Source organism: Hemibagrus wyckioides, linkage group LG24 (genome assembly GCF_019097595.1).
Source record: "Hemibagrus wyckioides isolate EC202008001 linkage group LG24, SWU_Hwy_1.0, whole genome shotgun sequence".
NCBI lineage: Eukaryota > Metazoa > Chordata > Actinopteri > Siluriformes > Bagridae > Hemibagrus > Hemibagrus wyckioides.
The window spans coordinates 15,809,646-15,827,455 of record NC_080733.1 but is presented as its reverse complement, the minus strand read 5'-3'; the positions used below and the strand labels follow the sequence as shown (position 1 = coordinate 15,827,455).

General features: G+C 40.5%; 2 protein-coding genes across 3 annotated transcripts in view; one reads left to right on the top strand and one right to left on the bottom strand.

Moving 5' to 3' along the window:
* Positions 1-6,541, top strand: part of LOC131345410 (pre-B-cell leukemia transcription factor 1-like) — an 18,989-nt gene extending 12,448 nt beyond the window's left edge. The window contains exons 5-6 of the mRNA XM_058378289.1: positions 2,537-2,623; positions 2,915-6,541. Coding sequence (XP_058234272.1) covers positions 2,537-2,580 — 44 coding nt within the window. The 3' untranslated portion in view covers positions 2,581-2,623; positions 2,915-6,541. The remainder of the gene's footprint in view (positions 1-2,536; positions 2,624-2,914) is intronic.
* On the bottom strand, positions 6,278-17,401 carry lpar2a (lysophosphatidic acid receptor 2a). 2 transcript variants are annotated; one of them, XM_058378285.1, is made up of 3 exons: positions 17,243-17,401; positions 12,052-12,906; positions 6,278-8,110 (listed from the first exon to the last, which is right to left on the bottom strand). In XM_058378285.1, the coding sequence occupies exons 2-3, from the start codon at positions 12,809-12,811 to the stop codon at positions 7,782-7,784; spliced, it is 1,089 nt and encodes a 362-aa protein (XP_058234268.1). In that variant the 5' UTR covers positions 12,812-12,906; positions 17,243-17,401; the 3' UTR covers positions 6,278-7,781. The 2 variants fall into 2 exon arrangements, with proteins under 2 accessions (XP_058234268.1, XP_058234267.1); XM_058378284.1 differs by having other exon boundaries at positions 17,239-17,398.
* Positions 17,402-17,810: the final 409 nt, after the last annotated feature.

Below are 17,810 nucleotides of genomic sequence, written 5' to 3'. Positions count from 1 at the left end.
AAACACTGGCCAATTTAGTGTTGGAGGTTTCATGGCTAAATTTGACCAGCCTGGTGGACAATCTTCATTGATTGCTGATTAAACCTTCACACTGTGCTCTTACTGGTGGAATGTGCAGAGTAATAGCACAGTTTTGCTTAAAATATTGCAATGCACACATTATGGGCGACCTATCAGAGTTCAAAAGAGGACAAATTGTTGGTGCACGTCTCGCTGGCGCATCTGTGACTAAGACAGCAAGTCTTTGTGATGTATCAAGAGCCACGGTATCCAGGGTAATGTCAGCATACCACCAAGGACGAACCACATCCAACAGGAGTAACTGGACGCAAGAGGAAGCTGTCTGAAAGGGATGTCTGGGTGCTAACCCGGATTGTATCCAAAAAACATAAAACCACAGCTGCCCAACTCACTGCAAAATTAAATGTGCACCTCAACTCTCCTGTTTCCACCAAAACTGTCCGTCGGGAGCTCCACAGGGTCAATGTACATGGCCGGGCTGCTATACCCAAACCTTTGGTCACTCGTGCCAATGCCAAACGTCGATTTCAATGGTGCCAGCAGCGAAAATCTTGGGCTGTGGACAATGTGAAACATGTATTGTTCTCTGATGAGTCCACCTTCACTGTCTTTCCCACATCCGGGAGAGTTACGGTGTGGAGAAGCCCCAAAGAAGCGTACCACCCAGACTGTTGCATGCCCAGAGTGAAGCATGGGGGTGGATCAGTGATGGTTTGGGCTGCAATATCATGGCATTCCCTAGGCCCAATACTTCTGCTAGATGGGCGCGTCACTGCCAAGGACTACCGAACCATTCTGGAGGACCATGTGCACCCAATGGTTCAAACATTGTATCCTGAAGGCGGTGCTGTGTATCAGGATGATAATGCACCAATACACCCAGCAAGACTGGTGACAGAGTGGTTTGATGAACATGAAAGTGAAGTTGAACATCTCCCATGGCCTGCACAGTCACCAGATCTAAATATTATTGAGCCACTTTGGGGTGTTTTGGAGGAGCGAGTCAGGAAACGTTTTCCTTCACCAGCATCACGTAGTGACCTGACCACTATTCTGCAAGAAGAATGGCTCAAAATCCCTCTGGCCACTGTGCAGGACTTGTATCTGTCATTCCCAAGACGAACTGATGCTGTATTGGCCGCAAAGGAGGCCCTACACCATACTAATGAATTATTGTGGTCTAAAACCAGGCGTTTCCGTTTCATTGTCCAACCCCTGTTTATGTATGTATGTTTTGCTCATTTGGCTGATGTTATTATTTTCCTAATATTTTGGTCAACAGCCAGTGATCTAGATCTGCCCCCAACACGCACACACTATAACACACTCTTCCACATGCATCAGCTCATAGACATGTACGATTGGCTAGCATCCCTGTGATTGACAGGAGAGTGAGCATGGCCCGCCCCTCCGAAAACGCGATTTTTCATTGTAAAGATTTAGCCTCAGTCTTCTTCTTCTACAGGATACATCAGAGTTAGCTGAGGGTTAAAGAGTCTTGTAGCTTGGAGATGTTCGGGTTCGGCCTCCTGAATGTAACCGGTTTTAAACGTAAGACTAGCCGGTGTGTCTCATCACCATAATGAGATTTGCCCCTTCTGGGGTGTAATGCCATGTTTTCTTGTGCTATATATTAAGCTTTACAAAATACAGGCATGTTAATTAATTTATTAATGAATATAAGCGCTTTATGTCGTTAGCGTAGCTCTCCCTCTCTGCACCGCTCCATTGCTGACATTGTGACGTAGCACTTCCTTTAAATCTCCTCTCCACTGAATTGTTTACAAGGAACTTGTGAGTCACAGAGTCATTAAACACCACACGCCTTCAGCCTGGACACCATCTTGTCTCCGCTGTTCTCATCTCTCCACCTCTATTCATGCCTCTACTCTTCTCGTCTCTGTCTTGTCTCTTCTGTTCACGTCTCTTCTCTTTTCTCATTTCTTTGTCTCGTCTCATCTGTTTTCTTTTCATCTTGTCTCGTCTCTTCTTTTTATCTTTTTCTTCTCTTCTCTTTTCTCTTCTTCTTTCTTGTCTTCTCATGTCCTTTTCTTTTCATCTTTATTCCCTTCTCATCTCTTCGCATCTCATCTCTTCTCTTATCATCTTTATTCTCTTCTTTTCTTTTCTCTTTGCATCTCTTCTCGTCTCTTCTCTTTTTATCTTTATTCTCTTCTTACCTCTTCTCGTTTTGTGTCTTCTCTTCTTTTTGTTTCTCGTCTCGTCCCTTCTCTTTTTATCTTTCTCTTCTCTTTTCTCTTCTTTTTGTCCTTATTCTCTTCTCTTCATCTCCTCTCCTCCCCCCTCTCCTCTCGTGTCATCTCGTCTCGTCTCTTTGTGTGAAAGGTCCACACCTGTTAAGAGTGCACTCTATTTTTAGGTTCTCAGAAGCTGACAGCTAGCACAGTGATTATAAAAGCAGGATAAAGTGCAGAGGAAGTGTTATTGTGTTGAGCGGCTTAGACGTGTGTGGGTGTGTTCAAGTCATTTCATACTGTGTGTGTGTGTTTAACAGGTGGATACCCAGCGCCCTGCTACACACCTGACGGCCGGCTATGAGGAGCGGTCAGGAAGTGCCCTTTACACCCCACACTGCCTAGACGTGAGTAATAAACAAACACACACACACACTCTCTCTCTCTGACTCAGACGTTTCCAGATTTACTCACAACTGTTTTTCTATTTAAGTTAGAAAAGACCTCAGACCTCAGACCTTAAACTCACACTCTTCACTACAGACATCGTGATTAATGTAGAGAATATCTGCATTCTTGCATTTCCCATCATTTCAAATGCCCCCTAACAAAACTTTCCCCTAGCTTCACTTTGATTGAAAGTATTGGCACCCTCTGTTCGCTTTGTGTTGAAGTCATTGTGTTTGTCTTCTCTGCAGGCCAACAGCAGCTGGCAGGAAAACCCCATCACTCCTCCACCCGGACATCCCAGCAGCGTCCAATCACAACCCTGCAACTGAGAGAGACACAGTAACACACACACACACACACACTCATACACACTTCAGCGCTTCCACCAGTCCAACTCCACTTCCTCCTCGGACTCAACTTTGTTTTGCAAGCTCTCAGCTAGAACGACGGTACCGAGCCCCCCATCCACCCCGAGCCCCCACACACAGACACACACACACACACTCACTCACACACTCCCTCACACACTCCCTCACACACTTTCAAGTTTGGACTTCATTGGACAGTCGTCTAGGAGCCTTCGCTCAGGAAGGAAACACAGGAAAAGGAAAAAGAAAGGTCACACGTCAGAGCATTCTGCTCTGTTGCTGGAGTGCTGTGTGTGTGTGTGTGTGTGTGTGTGTGTGTGTGTGTCCACACGCACGCACATTTACTAAGCCAGCTACATTGAAGACCACAGGATCCTCCGACCTGCCTGCTTTGAACCAAAGCGCTGTCCGTCCGTCAGAGAAGCTCCTCAGACTGCCGCAGGTCAACACCACGCAGGTTCTCCTCAGCTCCCTGTCTGTGACCGCTTTCCCGCGCCGTACGCTCCAACAGCTGCCTACGTCACTAAGGTCATTGGTCCCTAAGGAGAGCACTCGTACGTCTCACACGTTTCTACTCGGTAGCCGTCTTCCTGCGTTTCCAAAAAAAATCTATATAAATCTATATGAAAACAGCTAAGCACAACAGTTCAGTGTGGTGACTTTTATTTTTTATTTTTTTTAAATCCCGGAGGAGAAGGTGGAGGGGGCAGGTCAGTACCGGAGCGAAGTGGACAGACGTTTTAATCACGCACCCGCGGGCTAGATTTCTCACCGGCCTATTTTTTTTCTCTCTTAGTTCTTTTATCTCTGTTTTAATAGCTTAGCAGCTTTTACTAGCTCCTTTTCCCTCACAGTGTAGAGTCGAGTAGGACAGCTAGAGCTTTCCAGCCTGTGAGAAGAGAAGAGCTCGTGGCTTCAGCTTTGAGCCACTCAACTTTTTTTTTTTTTTCTTTTTCTTCTTCTTTTTTAAAACAATGAGAAAACAAGTCTTCCATCCTTTGCATGTTGATCCTTGAAGACTTCGAGAATTCCTGCGAGTCCTTGTGTAGCTCAGTTGTATTTTTTTTTTTTTTTTTTTTTTTTCTTCCTCCAACAAGCAAGTAAACACTGCAAAACTGAGAGAATGTAACGGAACCACAGACCAAATAAAAAAAGAGAGAGAAATAAACCACACGTCTCATCTCGCACCACGGACTCGGCGGAGCGAGTCGTTCCTCCGGGACGCCACAAGCTTTCACACATCAGCCTTCGACTCGAACCCGAGCTTCAGAGGCTGCTTCGACCCGACTGGCTACTACTTCCAAACCAAAAAAAAAAAAAAAAAAAAAAAAGAGGATAAAATGGAGGGCAAAAAAAAAAACAAGTTTGAATTGAAATGTGGGCGGATGTTTAAAAAAGATAAAATAAAAAAATAAACACACACACAGAGAGAGAGAGGAAGTGGGTTTCAATTCAACACTTTTTGTATAATTTAATTTTTTTGGTCTTGTTAAATTTTTTCTTTTTTTAAATCTTTCTCTGTATGCGACGGAAAGCATCCATACTGTGATACTAGCATGCCGCATTGTCCCATTTATTAAAAACAAACAAAAACAAAAACGCATCCTTTAAAAACCTGGCCGAGGAACAAGGGCTCTTCTCCTTTTTTTGTTTTTTCTTCTTGTTTTTCTTTGAAGTCGAACCAAAAATGCGTGTGGTGGTTGTAAAGTCGCCGGACTGCAGCACACGCCGAGGACCGTCGCATTAAACTCCAGTCTCCTGAACACACAGGAAGTGCGCAAATAAAGTGTGGACGTCTTCTGTTACTCTTTTTTTTTTTTTTTCTTTTTTAATGTCCATCTCTCTTGCTCTTTCTCTCGTGTTTTTTTTTTTTCGTTTTGTTTTTAAGCTTTTAATACTGACCATGATATATACGAATGGAAATTGTTACACTATGAACTTGACCCCTGAAATGTAAGATGGGTTTTTGTTTATGTACGTACACACACACACACACACACACACACACACACAGAGAGAGAGAGAGACGACTCGATGAAAAATGACGTTTTTACCCACATCTGTATAGATTAATGTTAATCCATTTCAGCTGGCTGGCTTTTCTTCTAACTAATGCTATTACTACACCAAAATATTTTTTTTTTATTATTATTATTATTAATAATAATCCTTTTTTTTTTCCTTCCTTCCTCCTTTTTGTACTCGTCATCACCGGATGTCATTGTACAGATTGTGGAATGTTTAAGTGTATTTCTCTTTTGATAAAATGTACACCTTATTTTGATTTTAATTTTTGTTTTGTTTTTTCCCCTCCTCCTCCTCCTCCTCCTCCTCCTCCTCCTTCTTCTCCTCCTCTCCTGACGTTACTCCACTCATGAGCTGGAGTGTTTGTATTTTGTATTTGTAATGTTGTTGAGTTTGTTTTTGGGGTTGTTTTTGTTTTGTTTATAAAAAAAGAAAAAACACATCTGTTGTATTGGAGTTCGGTGCGGTGAAACCTTGAAGCGTGTCTCCGCGTCTTTTCTAGAAGCTCCTCGACCACGAAAGGTTCCGGCTCGGGTTCCGGTCGCAGGTTTACGAGCGTGTTGCTTCGCTCTCCGGGAGATCCAGCTTTCCCAGCAGCTCCGGGCTCTTTGCTGTCCGTAAAAAAAATAGTAGTCGTCGTCGTCTTTTCCCCAGCTGCCGAGCGTGCGACGTTTCCATTCCTGAAAGCTGCTTGTCGTTTACGACGTCTTTAAACCCTCGCTGCAGCTGTGGCATGAACAGACACGTTCGCCATGTACAAACACACACACGCGCACGGCCCCGACATCCTGGAATTACGCCATATTGCTGGAATTGCTTTGAGCGTCTCACCTGAGACAGACACGAGTCTCACATCCTGTTTACACCTGGGCCTTTCTCACTGCTCACATAGGTCAGATTTTATCCAATAACCATTTAGGGATTAAAAACTAAACAGGAAGCTGGATGTAGCGAGACGGTTTGCATGTTAGCGCGTGTTAGATCCTGATTTAACGAAGCCTCGTCATGAGTTTAATCCACACCAGAAAGTGAGAGCCCTGACCATACACTCAAACCCTCGTTTCCGTACACACACACACACAAGATCATGTGACGAGGTTCGATTTCACTGCACCGAAAACAAACGCACAGATTTTGTGGTTTTGTTACATATTATTTTCTTCCCCCCTCTAGAACTGTAGCGTATCCTTCCTTCCCTCTCTCCTTCCCTCCCTCCCGTCTTTTCCTCTTCTGTATTCATCACTCCTCCTTTTCTCTACCTCTCCCTTACCTCTGTTCTGTTCTCTCCATTTCTCTTGTATATAAAACCCTGCCATTTTCAGACTTGTTAGTCTGCTATGAACTCCTTTTATACCTCAACTTTAGAACTGTTCTAGTAAGAGAAAAAGAAAAAAAAAAAACACAAAACAAAGGAAATATGAGAATTGTAGTGTTCCTTATTAGAAAATCGAAAACTAATAAAATAATCTAGTGTGCTTTTGAGCTCGGGTGTGTGATTCATTCGCTTCATCGTCGGCCCATCTCTTTCGGCGGGGAACATGAAGGAAAAAGAAAACATTTAACAGGTTTTTAAAAAATTATATTTAAACCACAGTGGTGATACCATGAGTTCCCATCAGTAATTACAGACAAAATACAAAGATTCAACAGTGTTTTAGAAAACATCCACATGTCCAGGGGGTGTAAATGACAAGAACTGTTTGTGTGTGGCAAAAATTATTATTTAAAAAATAAAATAAAATAATCCCAATATTTGACATGTACAATAAACAGCATGTGCTGGAAAGTTTGTTTTTAAACCTGATTTTTATCCAGTTCACAAAAAAAAAAGTAATTTTTCAATGAATTTAATCAGCTATTTATTATTATTACCACCACCATGGAGTCCATCAATGCTACATTACAGAAAGTGCGATATCTTGTGATTATCAGACCGCTTGTGTATTGGTTACTACGGTGACCACATCGATGACTCCGCCCACGACGAGACCGGGGCAAGAGAGATTACTGCGATCGTAGTATAGAAGAGTCCAACTCCGTATGGACTTACAAAAGTTTTAACATTACACATGCCAAAGTCTTGACTTTTTTTTTATTTATTTAAATTCAAAGGGAGGAGCATCTTATCCTGAGATGACCAAAAAAAAAAAAGGATGGAGATAGAGATGTGTGTGTGTGTGTGTGTGTATATATATATACATATATATATACACACACACACACACACACACTATCCATCTATCTATATTATATATATCTTTTTACAAAAAAAAAATATAAAAGTGATTAGAAGTGGCATAATTTCCTTTACAGCTACTAATAAATTATATTTTAACACGACACAGCGCTGTTCAATTCTCAAATCCGATTGGTCGATTCGTTATCGATGACAGGACGGAGGTGGCGTTTGATATGTTGACACGTGAGGAGATCAGACATGAGGGTTTTATGGCTGTTATAACGTACGCTGTGTTAATACTACATTATCAGATTGCTGTGGTGGAAGAGGAACAAAACACTGCAGGATGTTCTGTTCTAGAAAAATAACCAGGGAGGATTTTATTCCTGACTCAACACCAGACCTGTGGTTGAGAACCGTGGCATTAGATGCTCAGACGCGACACGTACAAATCTGACCATCTGCTACATTTACTAGCCCTCGTATTGTTCAGGGGACGTGATCGGCATGATACGGTCTTTCTGACTAAGAGAAGGCCAGCTTTCAGAATGATATGCGCTCTCTGTGGTTGTGGTTGCCGTTGTCCGAGTATTTCTCTGTCAGCAGCCCGTCCGTTTTCAAAGTGTCCGAGTAGATGTTACTGGGCTCAACCTCCTGCTCCTGGTCCCGCCTACACAGGAAGCACAGGATGCGCTTAAATGTGTTCCTCATGTCCTCGTCGCGACACGAGTAGATGATGGGGTTCACCAGGGAGTTGCACTCGGCCAGGACCAGGCAGTACTTTTCGTATTTCAGCACCTGGCAGCTTGTGCACTGTAAACCGTCCAGCAGCAGGATGACCAGCCCGGGGGTCCAGCAGATCACAAAGGCACCTGAGGACACAGGAAAAAAAAAAAAAAAAATTAGTTCTGAAATACAGTTGGGGTGCATGTGTGTGTGTGCGTGTCTCAATGCCCACATCCTGTTTACTTCACACACACACACACACACAGAGTGAATCACCTCTCAAGAATGCCTCAACACTTTTTTCCATTAGGTTCTGTAGGTCAAATCATTAACATCTGTTTCCTATAGAGTCTTACTGCTCAATTATCATTCCTCACGACACCGACCACAGAGGATCACCATCACAACACAAACACTGCACTATTTTAAGTACGCTAATACTCCTGCTCCCACTCCCTCTATTGTCACAGTCCATTTTTTCCCTCCCTTTCCTTAACTCTCCATTATATCAGCCATTAGTCATCTACTAATAATTAGCTGTTAGCGCTCTACAGAGTTTCACCTTCCAGGAAGCTAAGTCTCAAAAAGTCTCGTTAGATTACCTCAGATTCGCTAACTAGCACAAACTAGCTTCCCTCTTCTCTAATAGGGAAGAATTTTTACGGGAGAAATCCCATCAGGTTGAAGGTTTGAAAACATTCTTGTGCTTTATTATGCATAATCTGTGAAGAAAATTAATTACTACATGTCCTTTCAACAAATTTCTACAAACGCTAGCTAGCAAACATGCTAAGCTCACAGGAATCTCTCATGTGGATTATATCTAGACATTAAGTAATAAATTCTCACAGAAAACTATTATTAGCTTAAATCTCTCAGAAATCATGCCTTGGATCATTTAGCTAGCTAGTTAGTATTAGTTAGAGAGAAGGATAATGAACATTTATAGATAGATTTTTACATTCACATTAGCTAGTGTCAGCAAATAAGCTAATGAATATTTATGAATAAATTCCCTCAAGACATTCTGTCAAGTTAGCTCCCTTTGGCTAGCTAGTGTAATCAGATAAAGATTATGAACTCAGGTTGTTTTGCGAGCTAACACTAGCGGAGAAATCCGGTCAGGTTAGCTCACCTTTGCTGGCTAGCACTAGCAGGGAGGAGGATGATAAACATTTATGGATGATTATCAGACATCCTGTCAGATTAGCTCATGTTTACTTGCTGCCAATAGCAGAGAAAGATTAGACATTTATTGAGCTGTTTTTACTCAGTCAGGTTAGCATTAGCATTACAGGGAAGATCCTGAACATTTAGAAGTAAATTCCCTCAAAAAGGTCAGCTCATGCTTTGTTGCTAGCATTAGCAGGGAAGATAATGAACATTCATAAGTGAATTCTCTCAAAGAATCTTCTCAGGTCAGCTCATGCTTTCTAGCTAGCATTAGCAGGGAAGATAATGAACATTTAGAACTGAATTCTGTCAAAAATCCTGTCAGGTCAGCTTATGTTTTCTAGCCAGCATTAGCATTACAGGGAAGATACTGAACATTTAGAAGTAAATTCCCTCAAAAAGGTCAGCTCATGCTTTGTTGCTAGCATTAGCAGGGAAGATAATGAACATTTAGAACTGAATTCTCTGAAAAAATCCTCTCAGGTTAGCTCATGTTTTCTTGCTAGCATTAGCAGAGAACTGAATTCCCTCAAGACTCTGGATAGCTAGCACGTGTTTTCAAGCTAAAAATGAGCAGCAAAGATAAGGAAACATTTATGGATGAATTTTGACTGAAATCCTGTCAGATTAGCTCATGTGTGATGGCTAGTTTTAGCAGAGAAAGAATGACCATTTATAGATAAAATGGATATTAAATGGCTGTTAAAATAGCAGGGTTTTTTTACCTAAACAAAAACAAAAAAACAGAAATTGTGAGAAAAATGTCAGAAGTTTTTCCACATTTAAAGTGAAAAACATTAATGTTACGGACAAAAGAAACTAAAATAACTTAACTAGTTGCATAAGTATACACACCCCTAAGTATTAGACTTAAAGTATTAGCACTATAAACTAAAGCAGCATTTGTGACCGTGATTTATCCACAATATTTTCTACAAAACTAGAAAATTCCTCTCAGTTCAGCTAAATATTGGAAATAAATCCGGCTTAGTTCAAGCTAGCTAGCATTATCCGGAAAGATAGTGAACAATTACAAATAAATAGCTTCATTTTAAACTTCATATTTCTATGTTTCTCTACTATTGTGAAGCTACTCTGAGACAATGTCCATTAATCTAGGTCAAACCCCAGCTCATCTAGTATGCTAGTTATAAAGCTAAATTCACATTTAGAGGAATGAATGCACATTTACGAAGAGCTTCCTGCAGAAAAATATTCTCTGGGTCTGGATAAATATCTAGTTTTAAAAACAAAGGATCTTCAGGGAGATTTGGTGAGAAGGAGAATTTCTCACACAGCCAAAAAAACTTACATAATGTGGTGATATAACAAAATCTGCTTTACGGTCATCATTATAAAACACACACACACACTTGTACAGTACAATGAAATGCTTTCTTCACATGTCCCTAGTTGGAAAGGATCCAGGGTCGGAGCACGGGGTCGGAGCGCGGGGTCAGGACTGGTATGGAGCCCCGGGGGCTGAAGGGGTGAAGGGTGTCGCTCGAAACCCCTACAGCGTCTCTGAGGGATTTCAACTCCAAACTCTTGGGTTTCTAGGACACAACATTAACCACTGATCCACAGCTGAGGCTTCAGGAATACAAATACGCTTTCATATCGCTTTATTAGGTTTACTTTTTGTTTGTAATTGTTTTTATTTTATTCATCGTCTGGAGTTCAGTAGATAATTCTGGCTCCTTACTGTTTAAAAAAAAATAAATAAAAAAAAATAAATAAATAATCTGTTTAGTAACCATGAGGACCAGCAGTAAGGATCTTAGGAAGTCGGGACAATGGATATAAGAGAAGAACAATGCCGATGTCCTTTATCTTATCTCAGCTCTAGACAGGAAATGAGGATTACAGGAGCATCCCAACCCTCCAAAATCCCCATTAAAAGACTTCATCAGCAACTGTGGAGTTAAAGCTCTCCTCCTTAAACACCTTTCCATTAACAACTCGTAAACCGGGACTCGCGAGGGGATCGAGCTACGCCATCTAGGGCTTAATAGTAAATAAAAAACAACACATTTCTATTTTACTGACAAAATCAATCTTTCTCTCCTAAAAGGAGATTATTCAACATTGATGGAGCGAGTCTCCAGTTTCAGTGATTTGATTTTTCTGAGAAAGTAAATAGAACTTTAGTGTTAGAAAGTGCTACATGCTCCTTAATAAACAAATAAGGGCAGACTGAGAAAATGTAAAGAATTTCAAGCCCGATTGAGGACAATTGTGGTTATTTTCTCAGTTTATAAAGTCAGTCATCAAGTATTGGCTTGATCAAGTCGGCACAAGCATTTCCTTCTAAACTTCATCTCCTCATCTTAATAAAGCTTTGTGAATGATTTGATTTAAACTTAGTCGCATTATATTTAAATGAATGTATGCAAATTTCTGTCCCTATATTTAACTGAGGCTCAATCATATCTCCAATCACTCACCCTCAGTTCAGCATTTATTCACTGATTTGCATCTGTAACACTCGATTAGCATCACTGTGTTCCCTGACTGATGCTAACTGGTCCCAGTCAGATATGTAAAAAAAAAAATGAAATAAATAATAATAATAATAATAATAATAATAATAATAATAAACTAAATTAATGAACTAAATTAATAACTGACAGATGCTAACCAATCCCAGTAAGATTAATAAAATAAATAAATATTAAAATAAGTAAATAAAATAAATAAATATCTGACTGATGCTAAACTGTCCCACTAAAATATTAAGAAACAATAATTAATTAAATAAAATTAATTAAATAAATAAATAAATATAGATATAATAACTGATTGATGCTAACCCAAATCCCACTAAGATATTTAAAAAATTAGAGATAGACAGACAGACAGACAGACAGACAGACAGACAGACAGACAGACAGACAGACAGACAGACTTTTACCCAGAATCATGGAGACGGTTTTCATCAACCCGACCAGTGTGTCGTTCTGCCTGACGTTAAGCATGTATGGCAGCGTGCTCTGGCTCTTCCGGCGCACGTAGATGAAGATGCGAGTGTAAATGGCCACCATGATGGAGAAGGTGATGAGGTTGAGTACAGCCCAGAAGACCAGGAAGCTGCGAGCGTACAGCGGCGCTACGGTGGAGCAGGCCTTAAGGTTGCACACGCAGTTCCAGCCCATAGTGGGGACCAGACCCATGATGATGGCTATGACCCAGATCCCTACGATGAACATCAGCACGCGCCGGTTGGACATGGTGCTGTGCAGCTGCATGGTGAAGATGCTCTGGTGTCTCTCCCATGCCACGGCCAGCAGGTTGACCACGGACGCCGTTAGACTCATCTCGATCAGCGCTCCTCGCACCAGCCACTCGTTCTGCGTGAGCCCTATGGTCCACGGCCCCGTGTGGAAGATGAGGTTGAGGTAGGAGATGCCGGCGAACAGGTCCGCCGCCGCCATGTTACCTAACAGGTAATAGATGGGAAAGTGGAAGCGCCGGTTCACGATAATAGCCATCATCACCAGCAGGTTGGCGAAGAGGATGAAGATGCACACGGGGACTCCGAGTCCCACCACCACGAAGTCCCGTGTCTTCCATTCTGCACTGATGTTCTTGTTTCTAATGGAGTAGAAATACGAAACATTCTTATAGCGTCCCTCGCAGCTATCGGCTGCGACTGACATGGAGATGTTCAGCATTGGATCCAAAGTGACGTCTGCTAGATTCTGCTTTCCTGTGGGAGTAACTCGCCCTCCATCGGGGACATCCGGTCAGAAGCTGAAGACTGAAGGATCTGCTCATCACATGCAAAAGAAAACATCGTGAGAATCAGAATATAAACATTTATTAACAGGAGAGGAATTAAAGCAGGGGGTCTGACTTCTCAAATTACAATTCATTAATTCTTTATTAAAACAAGTACATTGTTTGGTATTAAAGATGTCATTTTATCATTAAAATCTAAATAGTTTCAGGTGATAAAGGCTTTGTATCATTTCTCAAGCTTGATTCTGTCATTATCTATAATTGCATGCATATCTAAAACTTTCAGTCCTCAAGGAGTGACTGGAATAAAAAAATAATTACATAAAACTAATAAAATCTATTTTCATCTTATATAAATAATGCACAATTAGACTGATTAGACAATTAGACAAACAATTAGACAAACCATACTGACAATTTGAACTCAATAAATGATCTTTGAGATCATTGTTGAAATTCAGTCACACTATCTGGATGGTATTTAAAGCCTTGGAAAGTTCCTATCGTTTCCTCTGGGTTCTCCAGTTTTCTCCCATCTCTCAAAAAACCAAACAAAACTCTCGTCATGTTCATGGGACCGGCTCTGGATTCACCGAATCCCTACTCTCAGCCTTGACCATCAAACCCACCAACCACTGTCTGAGCGTCTGATGCAAACAGCACATAGATTCGGAAACGCTTCCTGAGTTTGGAAGTCGTCATCTGATTGGCTGGACTCTGCAGGAGACGTGCGTCATGTTTTTTTTTAGCCTAGAAACAAAGCTGACTTTTCTCTACTTCCCCCATAGAAGAAGGAAGTTGTGGTGTTTACAGCTGTGACAGTGACCTCTTATGAGGGTCAGCTAAATACTAGACTCCAAATGATGTGAAGTTCACTGTCTCATCAATCTGCAAGACTTTAGTAAATAAACAATCTCTGGTTGCACCCAGGTTTGTTTCTGTAGGCATGTCCCTAAAACACGATGCTGTCAATGTCCTCTTGCTGTTTCTTGGCTAATATGGAGTCCAGATCTTCTGCCATTACCCTGAAGGTTCAGCTACATGAGAAAGCCGTGACCCTGACCAGGGCTTTTGTACCAATGCCTCAAAACGAGCGATCTCATACTACACATCATTTGCAGTGGCTCTTGTATTCGATTCGCCGTTTCGTTTTATTCCTTATGATGTTAACTGGAGCAAGAGTTAACTGTATGCAAATGCAATTCGTAGATCTGGATATCTGCTCATGATGAATAGCTTTAGTAGGAGAGCCTGGATATCAGTAGTGCATCAGAAACAACCCACGCACTCGCACAGCCAGTTCCAGGCTTCTAAACGAACACAGATGCAGCTCTTAACTAAAAAGAAAAGTGAAAGAAATCCACAGATCGTAATGAAAACCATAACTTCCACCGAGATGGTGTTTACGGTATAAATCTACAGCGCCTCGTATTAATTACGCGCCTACGCCGAGGCCCGGAACGAAGACACGGAAATGTAGGAATAACTGAAGTGCAGAAAGAAGTGGGTGTAATGCAATGCAGTGATGTCATGAAATGACACGCAGATGAAGATCTCCTGCACTACATCTGTTCCCAGTGGCAGGAAACCATCGCATGCACTCAGGCACCAGAGAAGGATACACTCCTTGGAGAACTTTATAGATCTGAACTTAAACTTCCACACATTCAATACTTTTTATATACGTTTATGAGAGACATATATACGCTTTCATGATAGAAGTGAAGTCGTTTGGTCAGGTTACTCTGAGAAACGCATACCAGTTCCAGTAAACATCACCACATCATCACCCGGATCATTCTTTTGGCTCATTATATTAATTCAGTAACAACACGTAGGCGTGGTTTAAATGCATGTCAATTTCCTATACAATAAAATTTCAATGAATACGCCGAGTTAAACCGGCGTGATGCTGTTTAGGGGAAATATTATGTTGCAAACAAATCGCATTTTCAGGTTCATTAGCAAATCTAAAACACACACACACACACACACACACACACACACAGATGTGCCTGCGTACAAGGAGAGATGTAATGAGTAACATATGTGAGCTCGTGATTCTCCAAACAAATCAACATGAAAGCAAAGCGGATTAAATTTCAGGGCGGCTGTTATGACAAAATGATATGGATATCGGCGAGACAAAATATTAACACAACATCAACGTACACTTTTCTACGCATTGTATAAACCCTTTCCGCTTTATAGCTTTTTAAATCCGATTTAAAGCTGATTTGTTTTATTTATTCTCTTTAGGGTCTTCTGTTTCGTCCCGTTTGTCGGACATTTCTCATCCTCCATTTCATTCAATTCGTTCAAACTTGATTCTTAGAGTCCTATCGATGCTGTATAAATAAAGGTGACGTCATTTTACAGCTTCTTCATAATCACTACAACGAGGAAATGATTGGATTTGCTGTTTTATTTTCTCTCCTTTTATGACACCACTTTAATTGTTGCTTGTAAGTTTTTTATTAGCAAAGATAATAATCCATATCTAATGTGACAGTATTATAACGCTATTATTTTGTACTTTAAATCGTCCATATTGTGTAGTGTGAGGGAGAGAGAGAGAGAGATGAATGAAAACCTTCACATTTCTTGTTTATTTCAGATTGTTCATTATAAATAGTTGTCATTAAAGCCTATCAGGGATTTAGGTGGCAGGAGAAACGGTCATTGAGGACAGTGGAGGTTTAATTATTAAAGTTTTCATTCGACTCCTCTTCGTATAAATCATTTTGTACCTTAACCTCAGTATGAAGGAGGACAAACACCAATAAAACACTTTCATTTTCTCTTTTTTTTTTTTGCTATTTATATATCGGTATCAAAATCATATCCTGGTATCGTGACAAGCCTGGTACAAAAGGTTTGAAACGATGTCCAGGAAAGAAATGAATAAATACTTTAAGACGTCGTCATGTTTTAGCCGAAGTCTCACCTTGTTTAGTTTTGCTAACAAAAGCCAACATCTATCTGTTTTTCCTGACCTTCTATCATTATTGTAGTGATATCGTGACAGCCTTCACACATGTCCTTGTTTAAATCCATAGACCATTATAGTTGTTTGTCAAGTACAGAAGAGATAAGACAATACTTGGTGTGAATGAGTCGAACCTTTCACCCCATTTAGTTTCACTAAAAAAAAGGGTCTATTTTCTTGACATATTATATTAGATTATATCTATCTATCTATCTATCTATCTATCTATCTATCTATCTATCTATCTATCTATCTATCCCTCTTTCTCTCTCTCCTCCCATCTATCTATCTATCTATCTATCTATCTATCTATCTATCTATCTATCCCTCTTCCCATCTATCTATCTATCTATCTATCTATCTATCTATCTCTCTTCCCATCTATCTCTCTCTTCCCATCTATCTATCTATCTATCTATCTATCTATCTATCTATCTATCTATCTATCTATCTATCTATCTATAAAATATGAAGAGTCTGAATTTTATATCTGTTTACAAAATGTATATTAAGCCTCAGTTCATATCCATTTCATTTATTTAGTTTATTTTATACACCAAAAAAACAAAAGCAAAAACAAACAAACAAAAAGCATTGTTTTGCATTGCTTATAATTCAGAAATAAAAATCTGAAAAAAAATCTTTCCAGTCCTGTTTCTTCATCGAAAAACATTCAGAGAATCGAGATGAAATGAATCGATTCGTGACAGCAGTGAATCGATTCACCTCGAATTATCATATGAATCTGGAACGATTCGGGATAGAAATCTATAAAGACTGCGTATATATATATATATATATATATATATATATATATATATATATATATATATATATATATATATATATATATAAATATAAGCAAAAACACGGCTTATAGCAGCAAGGACACTTTCCTCTCACACAAGAGAGCTGCTTTCTGGCTGAAAAACAACGCATTTTATCTTTCACTGAACTCTGGAGTGTAGAGAAAATGAAAACTCGGGTTCAGGTTTTTCAGGTTTCTCCAAAACTGCACACTAAAGAGGTGTTGGCTTGCAATTAAGAGAAAAAAAGAGAAATACTTTGAGGCGCATAAAAAAGGACAAAAAAAAAACTAAAATTCCCCCTGAGGGGTTAGCCACCTCAGACAAAACATTCACCTCTCCTGACCACACGACCCTGTAAACACTGACCGCTTTGTGATATTTATCCTTATTGTTGTGGTTGTTATTGCTCACGCGCCGGTGTGTTTGGGAGCTCGCGCCTTGCTCTCGTTCCCGCATTTGAAAATACGGAAGATTAATTTCCTTCCTTTATTGTTATTATATCTATATATATTTTTTTCAACTCAACACAAAAGCTTGCCAAAATGTGCGTTTCGTCACTTACCTACCGGTCAATCTGTTTCCGCCAAAATACATCCAGAAATAGAGCTCGGGAAGCGGACAGGAGGAGGAGGAGAAGCCCTCGCCTTTATGTGCTGACGAGTCTCGAGAACATTATCACAGTCCTACAGCTCTTGACCCTGTAAATGTGCGCGAGGAGCTCGGCGCTGCTTTTTGTCCCTGCTCTCTGATTGGCTGCGAGTTGTTGCGTCATCATAACTTTTTTTTTCTTTCTTTTTTTAATCACTGCACGCTCACGCGCTCTCGGAGAGAGAGAGAGAGAGAGAGAGAGAGAGAGAGAGACGGACACGGACAGAGAGAGAGAGAGAGAGAGACAGAGAGAGAGAGAGAGACAGAGAGAGAGAGAGAGAGAGAGAGAGAGAGAGAGAGAGAGAGTGAGAAAGAGAGAAAGAGAGAGACACATAGAAAGAGAGCGACAGAGAGAGAGAGAAAAACAGAGAGAGAGAGAGAGAGAGAGAGAGGAAGAGAGAAAGAAAGACAGAGAGAGGGAAAGAAAGACAGAGAGAGACAGACTCTGTGTCCCATTTTTAAAAAATATATACATAATAATAGTAA

Bases quoted from the DNA above. Each gene is read 5' to 3' on its own strand.
- lpar2a (XM_058378285.1), bottom strand. From the start codon at position 12,811: ATGCTGAACATCTCCATGTCAGTCGCAGCCGATAGCTGCGAGGGACGC. The intron at 8,111-12,051 runs GTAAAAGTCTGT...CTGTGTCCTCAG, and splicing joins AACCGTCTCCATGATTCTGG to GTGCCTTTGTGATCTGCTGG.